The sequence below is a fragment of the Ochotona curzoniae genome, unplaced genomic scaffold (assembly GCF_017591425.1).
Source record: "Ochotona curzoniae isolate NIBS_2020 unplaced genomic scaffold, NIBS_Ocur_1.0 contig_2688, whole genome shotgun sequence".
Lineage (NCBI taxonomy): Eukaryota > Metazoa > Chordata > Mammalia > Lagomorpha > Ochotonidae > Ochotona > Ochotona curzoniae.
In genome coordinates, this window is record NW_024465553.1 from 16,976,125 (window position 1) to 16,998,134 (window position 22,010).

The following is a 22,010-nucleotide window of genomic DNA, read 5'->3' on the forward strand; positions in this document are numbered from 1 at the left end:
CTTCAGTCCACTGGTTTGCAGCCAGCCTGAGGCCAGGCCAAAGTCAGGGGTAAAGTTTCTTCCAGGTCTCCCACATGGGTAGCAAGAACCCAGATGCTTAGGCCATCCTCTGCTGTTTTCCCAGGTGCATTAGCAGAGGGCTGGGTTGGAAATGGAGCAACTGGGACATGAACTTGGTGCCTATATAGGATGCTGATGGTGGCTAACTTGATATGCCACACGCCAGAATTTTTAAATTTACCCCAAAATTATTGAGGACCTAATATGCTAGGCAATTCTCTATATAAAAAGGGGCCCTTCCATTTTTACTATCTACAATAGAAGTTGATAAATCAAGGGCATGTAGCACTTCAATATGCAATAGCTTTGAGGGAAGATTTTACTGCCTCATTTAAGAAGTTATTCTGGGCCCGGCGTGATAGCGTAGTGGTTATAGTCCTCACCTTGCATTCACCAGGATCCCATATGGATGCCACTTCTAATTCCAGTGGCCCTGCTTCCCATCCAGCTCCCTGCTTGTGGCCTGGGAAAGCAGTCAAGGACGGCCCAAAACCTTGGGACCCTGTACCCGTGTAGGAGACCCAGAAGAGCTCCTGGCTCCTTGCTTCGTAATGGCTCAGCTCCAGCCATTGTGGTCACTTGGGGAGTGAACCATTGGATGAAAGATCTTCCTCTCTCTCTCTCTCCTCTTTGTATATCTTGTCTTTCCAATAAAAATAAATCTTTTCTTAAAAAGTTATTCCACCTGATCTAAAAGAGTACTAGTAACAGCTGAAAACAGGTTTTTTCCTTTCTGTTCCTCTTTTCCCCGACACATGAAATCCATTAGGAAAGAACAAGTAAACCTCCTCTGTAATGTACATAAATATGTTTCCTTTATTATACAAGACACCGTGGGGAGGGCTGAGTGTGTGCTAGCGCCCTAACCTCACATACTTGCAGTGGCTTTTGGCCAGGCCCATGCACCAGGGAGACTAGGCATAGACTAATATCTTTTCTAAGAGTTCCCATCTGGGCAAACCCTGGTTCTCTGCCACCAACTTGGCCTAATCCTCCAACTGGCTGTAAGAGCAGGAAGGGTTAACAGGGAGTCACACATGCTAGTGGCCACAAGATGCAGGCACTCCACTAGCACAAACCACAGATCAGGCTTCCAAGAAGAACTGCTTTAATGTCACCTGCTCGCCAGTCTTCCAGGTCTTCACCCGCCTTGCTTAGGGCCAGGCCAGAAGGCACAGCAGCCCTACTACTTGGTCACTGAGTGGGAAGCTGCAGCTTCCTTCTACCTCCTGCTGCTGTGCAGTGCAGCTCTGCTCAGCCTAGCTCTGCAGGCATATCTGGGGTTGGGGGTTTGGGAGAGGTTTTGCTTGTTTCTGCTTAGCATCGAGCCAGTCTCTTTCTGTTCATGGCCACCACAAAGCAGCTGAGCCTCGGAGGAGGCTGCACTGTCGGCTGCCATTCAGCCATAATGCTTCCTCGGAGGGGGAGGGCGGCACTTGATGGTCTTACACTTGGGCACATGTCGCTCAGCCACCTTGGGGGCAAAGCGGCGGCTGCAGTGAGGACACTGGATGTAGTCTGGGTTTTCCACAGGTGGGATGGGAGGCAAGTCGGAGGGGTTGCCACCTTTGGCGATGACCTGCTGGGCCTCTCGTGCCTGGCGCAGGGTCTGGATGAAACACTCGTGCTTCTGTCTCCAGTTGCTCTTCCGCGGAGCTTCGGGCTGCAACGTAAAAGGGAAGGTTGATCATTCACCTCACCCTGTGTCTCCTCCTTCGCAGGGACGGGAAGGCTATAAGGGTATCACAGGTGGGGGAGAACAGGAGACAGCATGGTGACAGCGGACCTGCCATGGTGGAGGCAGTGACAACAGGGCCCCGGAAGAGGGCGCTAGAGAAACTCCAGCCGTCCTTCCCAGGGGGGCCGCTGAGAGAGCCGGTGCTGGGAGGGAGGTACCGGATCACAGGGGTGGGAGGGGCAGCGCAAAAAAGCCCTCCGTGTCAGGCGTCCTACACCTGCGCACACAGGACAGGGGCTTATTCCCTGTAGAAATGGAACCACTTAGGTTTCAGACTCAGGAAATCTAGACACAGTGGATCAAGTGCTTTGGGTCCCTGCCACCCACGTGGGAGACCAAGATGGAGTTTCTGGCTCTTGGCTTCAGCCCGGCCGTTGTAGTTACTTGGGGAGTGAATCAGCAGAAGGCAGATCTCTCTTAGTGTAACTCTGCTTTTCAAGTAAATACATAAACCTTAAATAACAACCTGTATGTCCCCTCCCCTCAGCCTTCCTCCTTTTGATACAAAAAAATGTTCTTAAAAATGAACAGATGTTTGATATCAGGTGGATATGTAGAGAATGCAGGGAATGAAAACTAAGTCAATTATTAACTCCAGATAGATGTGAGCAAGGGCACAATTTATTCATTCATCAGTGAACAGAATTAATATGATCATTGAAATGTAAAAGCTGACACTCCAGATTCAACTAGAGTGGGAAGATAAGGCTGGAGAAAAATAAGAGGAGACAGGACATGAAAGCTTCGTCCACAGCCTCCTTAAGAGGGAGTTTCCAGATAAGGTACAAAATGGAAAAATGCAGAAAATGAACAGATTATTTGGAAATAGGGAAATTATACCAGTAGAACCCATAACAACTCAACACAACCTCCAGGGTCTTATACTTGCAGGTCATTTAGTGCCTCGTGGTTTTAAAAATGCATGCAAGGGCCCAACACAGTAGCCTACTGGCTAAAGTCCTAACTTTGCATCTGCCAGGATCCCATATGGGCATCCGTTCATGTCCTGGCAGCTCCACTTTCCTCCCAGCTCCCTGCCTGTAACCTGCGAAGGCAGTAGACAATGGCCCAAAGCCTTGGGACCGTACACCCATGTGAGAGACCCAGCAGACCAGGAGCTCCTGGCTCCTGGCTTCAGATCAGCTCAGCTCCAACTGTTGTGGCCACTTGGGGAGTGCAAATCAGTGGATGAGAAAGATCTTAATGCACTACCATCATTAAAGATGCTAACAGGAAGAGATCCTATCAAAGGAAAAGGATCAGTCCATCAGGTGAGGTGCCTCCTGAAACAGATTAAGAAAATCAGTGTTGGAGATGCTATGAGGAAAACTACGGAAATTGTATTCAACATGTTCAGCTCAAAGCACAGAGATGTAGGCCCTGCCTTTAAATGTTTATAGTTGGGGCCCAGCAGTGTGGCTCAACAGGCTAATCCTCCCTCTTCAAGGACCAGGATCCTCCATATGGACAACCAGTTTGTCCTGGCTGCTCCACTTCCCATCCAGCTGCCTGCTTGTGGCCTGAGAAAGCAGTTGAGGATGGCCCAAAGCCTTGGAACCCTGTACCTTCGTGGGAGACCTGGGAGATGCTCCTGGCTTCAGAGTAGTTCAGCCCTGGCCATTACAGCCACTTGGGGAGACAGAAGATCTTTCTGTCTCTCCTCTCTATACAGCTACCTTCCCAATAAGTCAGGTGGGGGGACAAAGACACCTGCAAGATCACACCAGAGGAACGACAGGGCCAAAGCACCACTCAGCTTCCCAAAGCACAGAGTTCTGGGATAAACCTTGAGGCACCCCTGGAGAATGGGGGTTCCTCTCAATCCAAATCCTCTCTGCAGCCTCCATGCAACAAAGTACCCCTTCCCCCCAACACACATACACACTAACTTCCACAGGGCAGCTGATCTCAGATCTCACCTATTCTTTTTTTTTGCACTGTTTCTATAGTTAGGATTTTTTTTTTTAAAGATTTACTTATTTTTATTTCAAAGTCAGATATACAGAGAGGAAGAGAGACTGTTGATTCACTCCCCAAGTGGCTGCAACAGCCACAGCTGCGCTGATCCAAAGCCTGAAGCCCAGAGCCTCTTCCAGGTCTCCCCACGTAGACTCAGGGTCCCAGGGCTTTGGGTCGTCCTCAACTGCTTTCCCAGGCCACAAGCAGGGAGCTGGATGGGAAGTGGAGCTGCCAGGATTAAAGTTGGCGCCCATATCGGATCCCGGGCATGCAAGGTAAGGACTTTAGCTGCTAGGCTACCATGCCAGGTCTCATAGTTAGGAATTTAAGAAACAAGATTCTTTTAGGTTCTGACTGAATATAAACCACTGTAGCAGGAAAGAGGGAATCCTCCGTGGATTATTGGGCTGACCAGAAAGAAAACAGGAAGAGAACAGTAACTCCCCACCCTATCATTATCTGTCAGATCAACATGTTGACTTCTCGTTGGGAACTAGACTCCAGGGAAATTGTCAGTGAACACAGAAGGGACTTTTCTCATCATCTCCCTAAACTCTTAGCGAAAGAAACTCTAAATCACTAATCCTAAAAGCCCTTAAATTAATATGAGTGGTTCCACACTGCAGCAGAAGCTGGCAAGATCCCTGTTACCTGGACTGAAGTCTGTCCCTTCCAGTTCAAGTACTGTTCTAGCTCTGTGCCTTTGGCCCGGGCCCTGCAGGAGTCGAACACCTTCCTCTTGGCACCTTGCATCCGGCTACAGACGTTGGAGTGTCTCTGCAGCCTTGAGAGCAGAAAGGTGCGTCCACAGTGGTCACACTTGCCCAGAGCCAGCTCTTGGGTGGAACAGCCGGAACCTGCTGAGCCTGGGGCCCTGTGCGGGTTGGGATTAGGGCTGTTTCTCTGGTCAGGCACTTCCGATGGCTGACAGCACTTCTCTGATGTCCCTGAGATGCCATCTTTGGGTTTGGTATTGCTTGCCACCAGCCTCTCCCTCTTCAGCCTCTGCAGTCCATGACTCGAGTACTGGAATGGATTACAATTTTCTTGAGACCATGCCCAGGTTTCGTCCTCTCTTCTATCTCTGCTGGGCACCTCCTCAGACTCAAATTCCGAGGGGAAGAGGGGATGGCGTGTAGGGTGGCCACCACTGCCCTGCACTCTCTGCCTGGGGAGGAGTGTCCTCTGGAGGTCCCAGGGGTCATTTTCCTCAGTCCCTTCCCTTTCCTTCTGGATCCTCCTAAGCTCCTGCTCGGTCTTCTTCAGCTTGTTCCTCAGGAGGATCTCCTTTCTTCGGATCTCCTCCTCTAAGCTCTCCCCTAGCGCTTCCAGCCTTTGAATCTGCGCCCACTCACTCCTGCCAAGGTTTGCCACGGCCTTCTCACCCTGTACCGCAGCCAGAACGGCACCAACCACGGAGACATTCGGACAGTTCCTGGAAGCCAAGCAGCTGTATGGCGCAGGGGACCTTGCGTAGGCATGCTGGTTCCCATCAGGACTGGCCTCGCCTGTACTGTGAGACTTCCGGTGGACCATGGGCTTCAGTGGGTAGGCCCGGTCCACCCCAACTCGCTTCTTCCCAAAGGGATTCAAGTCTTGGTTAGTTGCTTTGGGACGCCAGGATGCATGGCCTGATGCATTCCATAACCCCTTGCCTTGGTCCTGGGGGTCGCTTCTGGAGTCTCGCTGGCCGATGTACACATGGCGAAGATAGGAGTCGCTCTGGGCTTTGGTGCAGGTGTCCTGTGTGGAGTGAGTAGCAAGAGCTTCCTGTGGCAGCTCCTGGCTGCTCAAAAGCTTCTTCTGGAAACTGTGCCTCGGATGCCCCGTGGAAGACTGCTGGGCAGTGTCACCTTGCTCATAAGGGTCCTGCTTGGCAGAGCGGAGCCCTGCAGCTTCTGTTTTATTATGTGGGAACATGACGCCCACGGGCAGATGTGGAGCCAACTGGAGGCCAGCCATTCAGGGCTTGGATGGAAGCCTACGGGAGATTTAAACCAGATACTTGTGCAGAGTTTGTCTGAGGTTCACCCCTGGCTGCTAAAGTAAACTGTTGCTACATTCTCCCTACTCACATTTCCCTTCAACTCTTCTAGGGACATGGTGCTGGGTCCACCAGGGCTCTTTCCTTCCAGACGCCCTGGGTGAGTGCGGGCCATGAGCTACAAGAGGTCGGGCCCAGAGGAGGGTCAAACCAAAACAACCCAGGTATGCCTTTCTGCCAGGACCCAGCTCTTGCCACTCACAATCTACTCCCTCTTGAAGGGGGAAGAACCCCGATGGAGAGAAAGTTACTAGGCTTGGGGAAACCCGCAGCTTCCCACTGCCGGCCCCAGGACTAAACCTGTGGACCCAAGGGTTCACACCATGGCCAAGCCCACCACCTCACAGGTGAGGAAACTGACACAGACCTTGTCCTAGGGGCCCCCCTGGACACAGGCAGTGGGTGGCCGGAAACTGAGAAATAGGGGGCTAAAAGGGTCGCTTTTAGAACCGGAACACGGAAGTTCTGTCCTGGGGCAGTCAACCAGCGCACCCCCTCCAGTAAGGTGAGGATCTGGGGGAATAAAGTCCTTACTCCCCTGCTCCTCAGGCCCCTAGGAGGTCCTGGTATGAACCCCATGACTCCCCCACAGCCTTCTGCCTACCTCAGGCTCTCAGGGAACCGCTCTTTCTCAGTGGGAAAACCCCAGAACCTCCTTTTCCAAATCTGGCCTCCCCAACCGACGGCCACGCAGGCGCTCTCAGCGGACTTCTGTTATTCCCGTTGCCTGGAAACGAGAGCGCAGCGCGCCCCGAGCCCCGCCCACTGTTATTGGGAGAGCCGAGGCGCGCGCAGGCGCAGTCCGCGCGCCATCCTGGGCAGCCCGAGCTGGGCAGGCGGGGATGGGGAGGAGGGGGTGCGGTCCAGCTTGAGTGTTGTCACTTGACCCTGTGTCCAGCCAACTCTGCAGCTCAGTACAGCCCTGCCCTTGGGGAACGGGGGGAGGAGGTGGGAGCGGCTTTTCTGGGGCTCCATCAAAGAACTTGTATTTTTCTGAGCACAATGCTCCCAGGCCCCGGGGTGTGCCCGTCTCGGGCGAAGGGCGGAGCCCCTCGCTGTGCCCCGGCGTCCTCGCGTCTCTGGATCCTGAGGTCCGCCTGCTTGGCGGGAGCAGGCCTGCTGATAGCCCTTCTTATACAGGCCTCAGGTATGGCTGTGTGCTGTGCTTTGTCTTACCAGCCTTGGGAGCTTGCGGTCCATTTTTTTTTTTTTTTTTTCTCCTACACAGTATGTCTCCGGGGTCGATTTCTTGGCCAATCTAATTATTTTGATATTGTAAATGTGTGGTTGTCACGTGGTAGCTGACCCTGTCTCCTCAGGACCTGGGGATGACTCAGCCAAATATAATGATCATGAGGTTAACATGCCAGATTGAAAATAATCAGGATAACTGGTTTCAACACTAAATGATACTCTGCGACTTGTTGACATCAGAAGAGAGTTTATTTGTCTTCTTCATGCTTCGGTTCGTTTTGTGTAAGCTGTTTGGAACCGGCAGCTCGTTTTTTTTTTTCCTGTAACTACTCAAAAGACTCATGCACATGGAAAATCGTGTAGACGGCAGGAGTCAGTGTGACTGCTTCAGCAGATCCGCTTACAGCTTTTACTTGTTACAGAGAAATGCTTTGGTGGGCCCTCCAGGGCAGTCTGTAATTCCTTGTTTTCATTCCTAGTAGACTAGACTGCCTTCTCAATATACAAGGGTACTTCCAAAAGTTTATGGGAAATAGATTTAAAAGTTTATTTCGCTGCAAAAAAAAAAAATTGACATCTATGCATGCAAGAGGTCGTCAAAAAAAAGTTCATGGAAATGTGTATTATGAAAAAACTGCATGCCTATTTTGGACTAAGATCAACTTCATCTTTTAATTCCATTTTTCCACAAACTTATTTAAAGTTCACAGCTCCAGATGTTTCCCAGCTAGGTCAGACCCTGACCTTCTTTAATCAACTCCTTCGGTTTTTCTCTGGCTGAACTTCCCAGGGTGCCTCCCTGTCTCTTGACGTCCTTCCCTGCGGTTTCTGAGGAAGAGGTCCTCTCTGTGAGTTGTGCTGAATGGGTCCCTGTCAGGACCCTCCAGGAGCTGACTCCCATCGCTTCTCCCGCCTCCTTCCTGGTAACTTCAAGTTGTACATCTGCAGGCTCCTTCTTTTGGGTTCTGAAGAATGCCTAACGTTCCCTTGACCTCCCACCTCTTGAACCCTTCCCCATCCCAACTCACTTCTTTTCTGCTCTGCAAGATTTAATTTACAAACTATTTGCTGCCCCATTCCCTCATCCCCTCCTCAGCGTCCCGAGGTCGTGATGATCCTCTGTAACCAACTGCAAGGCAGGTGACCTTCCAGGGACCAAAGACATAAATTCTCCAGGATACGCACTTGACATTACTGAGTACCGAACCTTTTAGAACTCTGTGCTTACTGCTGCGACCTCCTGTTCTCTTCTTTCATACCTCAGCTCTGTCTTCTCGACCTTTGGCACTTAGATCAATTTATAGGGTCTCCTAATCCCTCTTACTTCTCATATCTGCACTTGCAGATACATTTTTTAAATGATCTCAACCAAATCTGATGTTTCAGATTTCACCTGTATGTAGATGCTTAACTCTGACTCTGCTTAGTTACAGACCCAAGTCTGCCCAGGTGGCATTGTGATGCAGTGAATTAAGTAGCTGCCTGTGGAACAAGCATCCCATACTGGCACTGGTTCAAGTCCCAGCTGCTCTACCTCTGATACAATTCCCCCCGCTAATGCTCCTGGGAAAGCACTGGAAGATGGCCCAAGGGTCTGGGCCCTTGCCACCCACATGGAGACTGGATGAAGTCCCAGGCTCCTGGCTTCTGTTGTGGCCATCTGGGGAATGAACCAGTAGATGGAAGAGTTTTCTCTTTCTCTCTCTCTTGATTGCACTGCCTTTCCAATAAGCCTATTTTTTAAAAGATTTATTTTATTTTTGTTGCAAAGTCAGACACACAGAAAGGAGGAGAGGCAGAAGAAGATCATCCACCCGCTGATTTACACCCTATGTGGCCATAACAGCCAGTGCTGCAGTGATCCGAAGCCAGGAGCCAGGAACCTCCTCCAGGTCTCCCACACGGGTGCAGGGTCCCAAGACTTTAGGCTGCCCTCAACTGCTTTCCCAGGCCACAAGAAGGCAGCTGAATGGGAAGTGGGGCTGCCGGGATTAGAACTGGTGCTCATGTGGGATCCTGGGGTGTTCAAGGTGAGGACTTTAGCCGCTAGGCCACGCCGCCAGGCCCTCTTCTTTCTTATAGAATAAAGTCTCAACACACAATTTATCATATAAATTCCCAAGAATAGGTCCAACCACATTTTTTTTTAATATTTATTTATTTTATTGGAAAGGCAGATACACAGAGAGGAGGAGAGGCAGAGAGGAAGATCTTCCGTCTGATGATTCACTCCCCAAAGTGAGCGCAATGGCTGGTGCTGTGCCATTCCGAAGCCAGTAGCCAGGAGCTTCTTCCGGGTCTCCCACACAGGTGCAGGGTTCCAATGCTTTTTTGGGTCGTCCTCGACTGCCCTCCCAGGCCACAAGCAGTGAGCTGGATGGGAAGTAGAGCTGCCAGGATTAGAACCGGTACCCACATGGGACCCCGGTGCATTCAAGGTGAGGACCTTAACCATTACGCCACAGTGCTGGGCCCAGCCACATTTTTCATCCCTTCCTCCCCTTCACCCTGGGGCTAACCCAGTTGGTCTCATTAAGGTTTCCTGGAGGACCTGGTGCGGTTGCCTAGTGGCTAAAGTCTTCGCCTTACATGCACCAGGATCCCATATGGGTGCTGGTTCTAATCCCCACAGCCCTGCTTCCCATGCAGCTCCCTGCTTGTGGCCTGGGAAGGCAATAGAGGACAGCCCAAAGCCCTGTGACCTTGCACCCATGTGAGAGACCTGGAAGAAGATCTGTGCTCCTGGCTTCAGATCGGCGCAGCTCTGGTCATTGCAGCCACTTGCGGGCTGAATCATCGGATGGAAGGTCTGTCTGTCCTCCTCTCTGTATATCTGACTTTCCAATAAAATTAAATAAATCCTTAAAAAGAAAAAAAAATGGTTACTACCTGGAATGCAATATCGGGATGAGGACTAGGCATTAATGTTTTTGAAAGCTTCCCTGAGGGTGAACCAGGGTTGAGAACACATGGTCTAACCTAAATTGATTGCTCCTGCTTTCTCACCTCTGTAGTCCTTAGTACTGCTGTTTTCTTACCTCAGTGGCTCCAGGTACTGGGAGGTGGCTGAACATGGCATTTATGGGCGTCGATGCTGGACTCACTGCCCAGAACTGAATCCCAATTCGCTCACTTCCTGATTGTGGTTGTGTAAAGGGCTCCTCCAAGAGCCCTTTCCCAATCTTCCCAGTCGGAACTAATCTCTGTTCTTTCATCTTTTCTGTTGTTGTGGAAACACAGGACTCCTTCCTGATGAGCTTCCCATGGGTATTGATGGGATTAGATTATCATGTACACTGGTTTGGTCAGTATTTGCATTCACATCTGTCTTTTACAATAAATTAAAAACTTTGAGAGCCAAAGTTATCATTCATCTTTGTAATGCCTACAGTGTCCTATACATATTAACTAATGGCATCAATACATTTTTGTATTCTATAAGGCAATTTTTTAAAAGAGTGTTATAGAGACCGCATTCTGACACAGCTGTTAATCCACAACCTGCCTTGCCAGATTCCCATATCAGGCAGTTTGTTCAGATTCCAGTTGCAGGCCCACCGCCATGGCCTAGCAGCTAGAGTCCTCACCTTGAACGTGCCAGGATCCCATATGGGCGCCAGTTCTAATCCCGGCAGCTCCACTTCCCATCAAGCTCCCTGCTTGTGGCCTGGGAAGGTGGTTGAGGACGCCCAGTGCTTTAGGATCCTGCACCCACATGGGAGACCTGGAGGAAGTTCCTGGATCCTGGCTCCGGATCGGCATAGCATCGGCCGTTGCGCTCACTTGGGGAGTGAATCATTGGACGGAAGATCTTCCTCTCTCTCTCTCCTCCTCTCTGTGTATCTGACTTTGTAATAAAAATAAATCTTTAAAAAAAAAATTCCAGTTGCTCCACCTTCCATCTATATCCCTGCTAACGTGCATGGGAAGGCAATTGAAGATGACCCCAAGTACTCGGACCACTGCCACCAGGTAGGTGACCCTGATGGAGTTCCTAACTCCTCACTTGTGCTTGGCCCAGTCCTGACAATCTGGGCAGGGAACCAAAGGATGAAAGAATTCTGTCTCTGTGACTCTTTCAAATAAATATATAAAACTTTTACAAATTAATTTTCTAGAAAGAAAATAACATCAGCCTTATTTCCAAATATTGTCAGGTGCAAAATTCAGTCCACACACTTCCCTCCACCCCTGCACTCAACTGTTGTGATTCTCTGGGATCTGGAGCCTCTCTCTAGTGAGGAAACAGGGAAATGATGCATTTCCATACAACCATGGCAGACCCATCCCACTAAGCCAAGTCTGCCAACCTGGTATATTCACATATGGAGTCCTAGGTTATGCCACAATAGAATGTATGCCAAAAAATCAAAAAGGAACCCTAAACGTCGCATTTCCCCCCCCTCTACACACATTCTTTTTGAAAAATATTTGAATGGAAGAACAATGTAGAAATGAGAAGTTTTCCATCTGCCAGTTCATGTCCAAATGGTCAAAGCAAGATCTCCATCCTGCTGTCACATGTGGGCACCACGGGCCCAACACTTGGCCCATTCTCGGCTGCCCTCCCAAGCTCAGAAGCAGAGCATCTGGGAGTGACACCTGCAATGCCAATACCAGGTACCTACACTGCAAGGCCAGGCTCTAGCAGCCATGCCACAACGCCTGCTCCGCAGACATGCTTAATCACAGGATGTCTCCAAGCCAATTCTAATTTAATGATTATCCTGCCACAAACTTCCCGCCCCTGATCATTCTCTTCTAACAAAACTGGATTCCTGCAGATGTGGTCATTTGGCTTCATTGGCTGGTTGTACTATGATTATGAAGCTGTACCTGCTTCCTGCTTATGTGTTGGTTCAGATAGTGAAGCATTATTTTGTATTTTCTTAGTAAGATAGCTCTGGTTAGGTAACTTTCAGAAACCTACAAGAAAATAACATCCGCTGGCATCAGGCTACCAATTCTAGCTTAGGCACGACCCCAAATTTGAGGAGAATTGCAAGAAAAAAGATTGTGTCCTAGTCATTGAATTTACTCAGTGATGCTCAATGTTGATTGTCGGGTACCTTGTACATCAGCACACAACAGGCCGTCTGTCTGGACTGCTTGAATGTATCCCCGGTGTTTCTTCCTGCCTGCTTTGAGGGGTGCGTTTAGCGATACTGTTGAGACGAGGGCTCAATCTGTGGGGGTCCAGCCGGACCCTGGACAGATCCCGAACGCGAGGCTCATTGGGCTGCCTTATTATGCCGTCATGAAGTTCCGCCTTATGGGCGGGCTCAGAGCCGCTTAGATCCTTGTGATTGGTTAATAGAGCCTTGAGGGGCAAGGTGCGACTGTGGCGCCTCACGCTGCACTTCCGGACGCGGCGGTTAGCGCCACTTAGGGAGCCGTTGGGAAGGTGGTAGCTCTCGCGCGTTGGTGATCCGCACCCTGAAGGGGCAGTTCAGGAGGGTGAGCCCGGGAGGGGCCCCCCGTCAGGTTGATTAACCCTAAAATAGTGGCTGAAGGTTGACAGCCATGTGGGGAGGGAGCGAGACCGGCATTGGTGTAAGCGGGCAATGAAGTGAGCCTGGCATTGTCCCCAAAGGAGACCTCCGGAGGTCGTCCTAACCCGCAGCTCCCACGCCCAGGTGACATACGGTGGGCCGGTCACTCCCTGAGCTCTTTGAGTTCTTTGAGCTGAGAGACTTTGAGGTCGGGGAGAGGTGGTCGTGGAAGGAAGCAGGTGCCCTGGGCCCTTTCCTACCCCGGGTGGGGTGGCGAGTGACGTCCCTGGAATAATAGGCCTTTACGTTTCTGCTTTCCCCATCTCTGACAGGTTTGAGTATGGCGGAAGGGGACAGCTTGGTATCAGTGGATTATGAAGTGTTTGGGAAGGTGCAAGGGGTGTTTTTCCGCAAGTATACCCAGGTATGTGGCCTTGAGGTTGTGGGGATCTGCTATCACCTGATACCTGGACATTGGAAGAAGCTGTTGCTTTGCAAAGTGCCTGGCCAGGAGGCAGTTTGTACAGGGAATGAAAATGGTTTGCAGTTTAGTTTAAAAAAAAAAAAAGATAAGATCATGTGAATGGAACATGCTGATATTCTTCGGCTTTTTCTAATGGGTCTCTGAGTGCCTAGACCCCCATGAGAGAGATCTTGCTTCTTTCAAAGAAGGTCGAGGGCTTCCCCAGGTTTCCCTGGTGTGACGTCATCAAACTCAGTAGCCCCTGGAAGAGATCTATCACTGATCTGAGAGATGACGTTAAGGTGAATTGGTGGTGATGATGTAAAAACATTAATGGCTTCCTCCACAACCGCTTCTTTCTCTAACCTTCTCTAGACTCCCACTTTGATTCCTTCCGATTGTTCTAGGCTTTGAAAGAACATTTCTCTTTTTAATAGCTTATATTTTTCTAGTTTAAAATCCATTTCAGAGGCCTGGCGCGCTACCCTAGTGGCTAAAGTCCTTGCCCTGAACGTGCCAGCTCCCATATGGGTGCCGGTTCTAATCCCAGCGGTCCTACTTCCCAGCCAGTTCCCTGCTTGTGGCCTGGGAGGGCAGTCGAGGATGACTCAAAGCTTTGGGACCCTGCACCTGCGTGGGAGACCCGGAAGAAGCTCCAGGCTCCTGGCTTTGGATTGGCTCAGCTCCAGCTGTTGTGGCCGCTTGGGGAGTGAACCATCTGGCGGAAGATCTTCCCCTCTGCCTCTCCTCTCTGTGTATCTGCCTTTCCACTAAAATAAATAAATAAAAAAATTTTTTTTAAAAATCCATTTCAGAAAGAGCAAGGAGGAGCATTGAGTGTGGAGTTTGGGATACTGTCAGGATAGTGAGTATTTGAAGGAATGAATAAATTGTGGCCATCTCTACTCCTGCCTCAGAGTCCCTCATCTTCCCTTGACCTGCCCACACGAAATGCACTCTTATTTCTTCTTCTGCCTTGTGTGCAGGCTGTGTGTGTACCTGCAATGCCACAGGTAGTGAGTGAGGGTTGCTCCTGCAACTGTGGGACTTTGAATTCAAACCTGATACTTTGAAGTATGAATAGTAATGATCAACCCCACCCTTTTATCCCCAATTATTTGTAAGTCATTTCTTCCTCTTTGAAAGCATTACATATGAAGCACTTACTGAGAAAAGAATTACTGAAGATGGAGCCATGTTCCAGTTAGTTCTGCTGCCAGTTACACAGGGCAGATTCCTGTAACTTAGAGCAGACAGCTTCCAAGAGGAATGAGTTGAGGAAAAAGGACCAGATGGTGGTATAACCTACCTTTCTCTATCCACCTGTCCCCCACTTCCCAGTTCAAAGAATAAAAACATACAGAAAAACCTAATTGGCTTTGAAAAACAAGTTGCCATTTTGTCTTCATTAGACTGGGAGCATATTTACTATTTATAGTCATTTAAGCGTATATGTTATTTTTTTTTAAGATTGTATTTTTATTGCAAAGTCAGATATACAGGGAGGATGAGAGACAAAGATCTTCTGTCTGTTGATTCACTCCCCAAGCAGCAGCAATGGCTGGAGCTGAACTTTTTTGAAGCCAGGAGCCCAGAGCCTCTTCTGGGTCTCCCACATGGATTCAGGGTCCCAAGGCTTTGGGCCGTCCTCAACTGCTTTCCCAGGTCACAAGCCGGGAGCGGGATGGGCAGTGGAGCTGCCAGGATTAGAACCAGTAACCATATGGAATCCTGGCACATTCAAGGCAAGGACTTTAGCTGCTAGGCCATCATGCTGGGCCCTGTTTTGACCATTTTTAAACACACAGTTCAGTGACCTTAAATATGTTCACACGTTGTTGTATTACCATCTTCAGCACCCCTCCACAGAGCTTTCTCTGGGGAAAACAGAACTATACCTGTCAAGCACTAATTTCCCATTCTCCCTTCCTCCCAGCCTCTGGCCATCAGGACTGTCTTTATGAATTCAGCTGTTACAGGAAATTCAAAAGTGGAATCATACGGTGTTTGTCCTTTTGTGACATGTTTATTTTTCACAAAATGTCCCTAAGCTTCATCTATGTTATATCATGTGTCAGAGCCTCCTTCCTAAATAATATTTTGTTGTGTATACTCTCAATGTGGTTTTCATTTGTCTTCTAATGATAATGCTGAGCATCTTTTCATGTGCTTATTATTAGCACATGGAAGAAGATTCCATATACCTTTTTTGGAAAAACTTCCATTCAAACACACAGCTCCTTTTTAAGAAGTTATTTAGTTGACAGAGAGGCAGATGAGAGAGAGCTCATATCAGCTAGTTGGTCTACTCCCCAAATGCTGAGAGTAGCCAGGGCTGGGGATTAGCCAAAGTGGGGGCTGGGAACTCAATTCAGATCTTCTACAAGGGTGGCAGTGACCCAAGTATTTGAGCTACCATCTGCTTCCTCCCAAGATTCCCGTCAGCAGGAAGTGGAGCTGGGACCCAAACCCAGGCACTCTGATGTGGAGTTGAACCTCCCAGTTGACATTTTCACTATAGACCAAATATGCATTCCTCATTTTTGGAATTCTCATTTTTTTTTTCTCATTTCATTGATTTAAAAGGCAGAGAGACACAAAGAAACACAACAGAGATCTTCCATTCCTGGTTCACTCCCTAATTTGCCTGAGTCAGGTTGAAGCAGGGAGCTCAGAAAATCTAGGCAGTAGGGACCCAGGTACTTGGGCCGTCATCTGCTGCCTGCCAGGGTGTGCGTTAGCAGGAAGCCCAATCAGAAGCAGATGAGGCAGGTTCACACCAGACACTGACAGGGGATCCAGGTGTTGCAAGCTCCACTGGAACCACTGCACCAAACAGATACCTCTCATTTTTAATTATTTGTATTTTTGCTGTTTTAAGAACATTTTGTATATCCCTACTATTCCCTTATTAGATGTGTGATTTACAACTGTTTCATTGCTTTTTCACTTTTGTGATAGTATTCTTTGAAGTACAAAAGTTTTTAATTTTTGTGAAATCTGATTTAGCTAGGTTTTTGCTTTTGCTTTGTATATGCTTAGCGTTATATCTAAGCAAGCCTAATTCCAAGTCATGCTATGGTTTCTCATAAAAGCTTCTTCTAAGAGTTTCATGGTTTCACTTCTTAAATTTATGTCTTTGATCCGGTTTGAGTGAATTTTTATGTGGTATTTGGTAAGAAGTCTAGCTTCATTCTTTTGCATGTCCATATCCAGCTGTCCTAGCAGTATTTGTTAAGAAATATTATTATTCCCTCTGTTGATTTGTCATGGCAACCTTGTCAAAAATCAGTTGACCATCAATTTAAGGTTTATTTCTGAACTCTCAGTTCTAGTTCATTGACCTATATATCTATCCTTACGCCAGAACCACCCTCTCTCTAGCTTTATGTAATGCTTTATGTAATGAGTTTTGAAGTCAAACTGAGTCATCCAATAGTGCTCTTTCTTTTTCAAATTATTTTTAGTTTGAAACTCTGAGTTCCTTATATTTGTGTATGAGTTTAAGGTCAATCTGTCAATTTCTGCAAAAAAAAAAAAATGACCTGAGCTTTTGATAAGGATTACACTGAATCTGTAGGTCAATCTGAGGAGTGCTATGACATGAACAACACTTAGTCTTGCAGTCCAGGAGCACGATGTAATTTCCCACTTAGTTACATCATTAATTACTTTCAGCAGTGTTTTGTAACTCTTTATGTAAATCCTAACCATTTTATGACTTTTTTTTTTTTAAGATTTACTAATTTTTTCAATGAGTTACAGAGAAAAGAGAGGGAGAGCAAAGAGAAGTCTTTGCTCTGCTGATTCACTCCCCAATGCTCACAAGTGGCTAGGGCGAGGCCAGTCTGAAGCCCAGGGCCAGGAACTCCATCCAGGTCTCCCATACAGATGACCAAAGCCCGAGGACTTGTTGCCATCATCTGCTGCCTCCCATATGCTTTATAAGAAGTTGGATTTGAAGTGGAGTGGGCAGGACCTGAACCAGCACTCTGATATTTGATGTAGGTATCCAAAGCACAGCTTAACCCTCTGCACTGCAAGGGCTGCCCAAGAATTGACTTTTTATTAAAATTTTACTTATTCGAGAGCACAAGTGAGAGAAAAGCCTCCACTCACTGCTTCATTTCCCACATGTCCACCACGGCTGGAACTGAGCTGGGCCCCAGCTGAAAAAAGCTGCAGATGGAAGCCAGGAGCTCAGTCCGGCATCCCTCCTTGGGTGGCTGGGACCAGGCCCACCATCCTCGAGGGGGCGTGAGTGTCCTACCCCGTGTCTTGACCACCAGGCCTGACACCTGCCTCTGAAGAACTATAAGTCTTACTGTCTTTATTACCCTATTTATTAGACTCTTTATACTCCTTTATATTTCCTTCTTTCTGCTTGTTTTGGATTTACTTTGCTCTCCAATTCTAGTGTTGTAGGTAGAATTCCTGGTATATTGATTTGAGAGAAATTTATTTTTAGAGTGTAACCAGCACCAAAAAAAGAAAAAAAAGAAGAAGAAGAAAAAGAAAGATGCTTATGAAGTAAAATTTTTTGAAATTTTCTTAGGAGAAAAAATACTTTTTACATGTTTAGATAGCTATTCAAAACTGAACATGAATGAGCAACATCAGAGTATAATTTGAAAAATAAGAACAGAATCAAGTTTAACGAAATCCTCAACACCAGTCAAAATGTTCGTGTTTTGTTCACTCTCAGGAGTCATATAAATCACACTGCCTTTTTAAAGATTTATTTGACAGCTGCACCCTCCTGCACAAAGCCAGCCAGCCATCCTTAAAGATGTTCCCCACATATGGTAATCTGAGAACTGGAGAGTGTCAAACCCCTGAGGTTAATTCAAAGCAGAAGAGTACAGTTGCTAAACAAAGTCATGTGGATGTGGAATATTCCTCAAAATCCAGTTTTGGCATTTTTTTTTAAGAATTACTTATTTTGGGGGCCCAGCGCGGTGGCGCAAGTGGTTAAGCCCTTGCCTTGCACGCCCGGGATCCCATATTGGCACCGGTTCTAGTCCTGGCGGCCCCGCTTCCCGAACAGCTCCCTGCCTGTAGCCCGGGAAAGCAGTCGAGGATGGCCTAGAGCTTTGGGACCCTGCACCCGCGTGGGAGACCCGGAAGAAGCTCCTGGCTTTGGATCGGCATAGCATCGGCTGTTGCGCTCACTTGGGGAGTGAATCATCGGACGGAAGATCTTACGCTCTGTCTCTCCTCTCTGTATATCCGCCTTTCCAATAAAAAAAAAAATAAAAATAAATCTTTAAAAAAAAAAAGAATTACTTATTTTTAATGGAAAGTCAAATATACAGAGAGGAGGAGAGAAAGAGAGGAAGATCTCTCCTCCACTGATTTATTCCCAAGTGGCCACAATGGCTGGAGCTGAGCCAATCCAAAGCCAGGAGCCAGAAGCTTCTTCCAGGTCTCCCACATGGATGCTGAGTCCCAAGGCTTTGGGCCATTCTCGACTGCTTTCCCAGGCCACAAGAAGCTGGAAGGGAAGTGGAACAGCCAGGATATGAACTGGTACCCATAGGGTTCCGGACACATGCAAGGCGTGGACCTTAGCTACTAGGCTATTGCGCTGAGCCCAGTCTTGGCATTTTTGTTTGATGTTTTCTTCTTTGGCACTTAGCAGTGCATGCTGTAGGTATCTTTTATTTTTCCTCATTCCTTAATTTTCCCTGTCCTTTAAGCTGCTATTTATTTGACTAAAGACTCTTGTGCATTATGCAAACCATGTCTGCTTTGAACATAACTGATTTGATGGATGCTTCAGTTCCTCATCAAACTTTTTTTTTTTCCTGTGCATAACATTTTCTTTGGCAAGCTCCAGCAATTTCCCACATTTACTAGGTCAGGATTCTGGCATTTGGACTTGCAATCATGTTAACTCCCATTTTCTTTTGTAATCCAACCCCTTCTATTTAGGTAGATTAAGAATCAGTGACTTCTATGATATCCTGGTTATATGTTTATAGAAAAATAAGATGACCCCTAATACAGTGCTGCATTTCCTCCATGGCCAGTCTTGCCACAGCTTAGTGCCTTAAAGAACGACTTAGAGTCACTATGTGGTCTTCATAAGCTTATTTAACTTTAAAGTCATGTTGATTATTTGGACAGAATCTAAAGAAAGATAAGTGAAAAACCTACTCGTCATGGAGTCTCATGGAAGTGCAGTGTTCAGAGGCTGATCAGCAGCTGCTCTCCTTCCCCAGCAGGCTGACAGAATGTGGGCTCTGGATGCAGGATAAACATATCCAGGAGACAGTTTCCCTACGGGGAGAACAATGGGGTGAGTTGCTAAGGAAGTTGTGAAAGACTCCCTAATGATCTTCAGAGATATAACGGACACTAACTCATCTGGATTTGTTTAGGTGTGGTCCTGGTTAAAGACAAAATGAAGGATCAGATAACTTCCTGCTTCCCCCCCCCCCCATTTTAATACACCCAACAGATTCTTGACTCAGGGAAAATGAGCAAGCTACAGCCCAGTATGCTCACAAAAATCAGCCTTAGAGAATCATTTTGAAAGCATCTGTTTTAAGCTCAGTCTTTTGTACTCAACCAAACTGACAATATAGTGAAAATTTGTAGGGCCTGGGTTTTACAGGGTAGAAGGAAATGGGAGCTAAGTGGCCAACACTTGATGTTAAGATCAGCAGTGAGATCCTCCTTGCTGTCTTTGTTTTGATTCCTGGACAATGTCAGCTTAGTTTCAGTGGCTTGGTTTTAGGCCAGGATCTGGCAACAGATTGTAGTCTCACTTTATTTTGTTCAATCTCATTGGATCTTTCTTTTTTTCTCTCTTTTTCGCCCCTAGGCTGAGGGTAAAAAGCTAGGACTGGTAGGCTGGGTCCAGAACACTGAGCGGGGCACAGTGCAAGGACAATTGCAAGGTCCCATCTCCAAGGTGCATCTGATGCAGCAATGGCTTGAGACAAAAGGAAGTCCCAAATCGCACATTGACAAGGCAAACTTCAACAATGAGAGAGCCATCTCAAAGTTGGATTATTCAGATTTCCAAATTGTGAAATAATGGCCTGAATTTAAATTTTCCAAGACAAACTGAATGGTTTGAGTTTTCATTGTTCATAGAGACAGCAACTATTCTGTGTTCAATATTAGAACTTGTCAGTATGTTATTTCAGTATCAGGTGTTGGAATGTTACTGTATATCGCCTATGATGGAAGGATCCCAATGGTGTATGATTCTAATCAATAAAAACACATTAGAACCTTACGGATGGGGTACTTTTTTTTCTGTCTTTGGTGAACTCCTTTTGGGCAAAATAAGGAAGTATTTGGTACACATTTGTGGGAAGATTTTGAGGAAAATCAAACAGGTTTGAAAGAAAAAGCAGTTACTTGGGAATCATTTAAGTGGTTTCCCTGAAGTTTTCTTGTGCAAATCACATGTCTAGTAAGAATAAATACCGCAAGTTCACTTTGTTAACTGTTTGGATTATGTGTTTGAACTTTTGGCTCCCTGAAACATCTGCTGCCATTCTTTGGAATAAGAAATTCACATAATGTTACAGGCTGTATTGTGTTCACAAAACTGACCCCTCTCCCCCTGCCACACACACATCCACAACCCCAGGAAATTCAGAGTTAGTATTCCTGACCCCCACTGCCTCGAAATGGCCAGTATTTGGAAATAAGAGTCTTTAAAGGAGTGATTAAATGAGGCTGTTAGGGCAGGCTCTAATTCAATGTGACTAGTGTCCCTAGCAGAGGAAATGTGGATACGCATACCCATAGATAAAGTTGCTATCTACAAGCTAAGACCCCAGAAATCATCCCTGCCAACCACCTGACCCGACTCCCAGCTTCCTGAAGCAGAACATTATAAACTGCCACCATGTGAGTCTTGTCACATTTTGTTACAACTGCTCTAGCAAATTAAGATAAGCAATCATCAGAATTTTGCTGTCTAAGCCCCTAGATGTGGCTTGGTTAGTCATTAAACAAGTCCACACTTAACACTTACTGGTTCTGACACATTCATCATAAATTCCATTTTTGTTATAAGTTTCAATGAAAATCACCAAGAACAGGGGTGGTTAACATCTTCCCCCAAACATGTATTCCGAGTGCTCTTAAAGTTCCGCCCTCCTTCAGTTAGAAAAGGCAGCTGTGGTGCCAATCGGGGAGATACTTAAGACTCAAAAGAGTCTTGGTGTCCTCATCTGAAAATTAACAGAGTTGAGCTTTTTTTTTTTTTTTTTTAATCCTTTCCAGCTCTGAAAGGCCATAACTCTGTGATGAAAGGCTCTGGATTTATTCCAGCCGCTGTTGTCATCCATGGGGGAAAAGAAGGGGTAACAGAAGTAAACCTGGTCCCTACTTTCATACGGCTTACATTCTAACGAGAAGACCTCAGCTAATGTATTTATTGAATTACCTGGCAGTTTGCATAGGCGTCAGAAAACGCAGGCAAAACGTAAAAACAAATAAACAGCAACCAGGACAGCCTTTCACATCATGCCTGAGCGCTTAAGAACTGAGAACTGTAAGTCCCCATGTGAAGAACTCGGAGGGGGGCGGGGGAACCGCAGGTGCCCGGCGGGGTGGGGTGGGGTGCGGAGTGCGCACGCGCGGTGCGGTGTCGCACAGGAAGCGTGCGGCTGGCGCGTCCCCTTAGAAGCTCGCGGGCCGTACGTGCACGAGCCTGGAAGGCTGTGGTGCGCGCGGCCGGTGTCCGAGGCCGTTGGTAACCGAAAGTGTGGGTGAAGCGTGATTCGAGGTGACGTGGGGGAGAGCACGTGACCAACGGATGACTCGGGCGCTCTTTAGTAGCAGAAGCGCCCTGGTGGCCGCCGCGGGCCAGCTGCCCCGAGCCGGCGCTCCATCGTCCCGGGAGGCCGCGGGGGCCGGGGGTCGTGTTGGGGTGCGAGGAGGAGAGGCGCGCCCGGGTTGGGGCAGGTGCCGAGGCCTGGGCCCGGGACCGGCACGTCCCGTTATTCCCTAAAAGGAGCTAGGTGGAATCAGGAAGTCGTAGCGTTCAACAGGATATTCATGAACCGTCGAATCCCCGTTTGCCGCAGGCAG

At 47.7% G+C, this 22,010-nt stretch overlaps 2 protein-coding genes across 4 annotated transcripts; one reads left to right on the forward strand and one right to left on the reverse strand.

Annotated features, from left to right (window-relative positions):
* Positions 1–1,437: 1,437 nt before the first annotated feature.
* On the reverse strand, positions 1,438–6,489 carry ZC2HC1C (zinc finger C2HC-type containing 1C). Its single transcript, XM_040975593.1, has 3 exons — positions 6,406–6,489; positions 4,409–5,738; positions 1,438–1,723 (listed from the first exon to the last, which is right to left on the reverse strand). Exons 2-3 carry the CDS (start codon positions 5,717–5,719, stop codon positions 1,460–1,462), a joined length of 1,575 nt encoding a protein of 524 aa, XP_040831527.1. The 5' UTR covers positions 5,720–5,738; positions 6,406–6,489; the 3' UTR covers positions 1,438–1,459.
* A 5,654-nt stretch (positions 6,490–12,143) lies between these two features.
* Positions 12,144–20,199, forward strand: ACYP1 (acylphosphatase 1). Of its 3 annotated transcripts, none has more exons than XM_040975596.1 (3): positions 12,144–12,399; positions 12,820–12,911; positions 19,780–20,199. In XM_040975596.1, exons 2-3 carry the CDS (start codon positions 12,828–12,830, stop codon positions 19,993–19,995), a joined length of 300 nt encoding a protein of 99 aa, XP_040831530.1. In that variant the 5' UTR covers positions 12,144–12,399; positions 12,820–12,827; the 3' UTR covers positions 19,996–20,199. The 3 variants fall into 3 exon arrangements, with proteins under 3 accessions (XP_040831530.1, XP_040831528.1, XP_040831529.1); XM_040975594.1 differs by having other exon boundaries at positions 12,326–12,452; XM_040975595.1 differs by lacking the exon at positions 12,144–12,399 and adding an exon at positions 12,459–12,631.
* Positions 20,200–22,010: the final 1,811 nt, after the last annotated feature.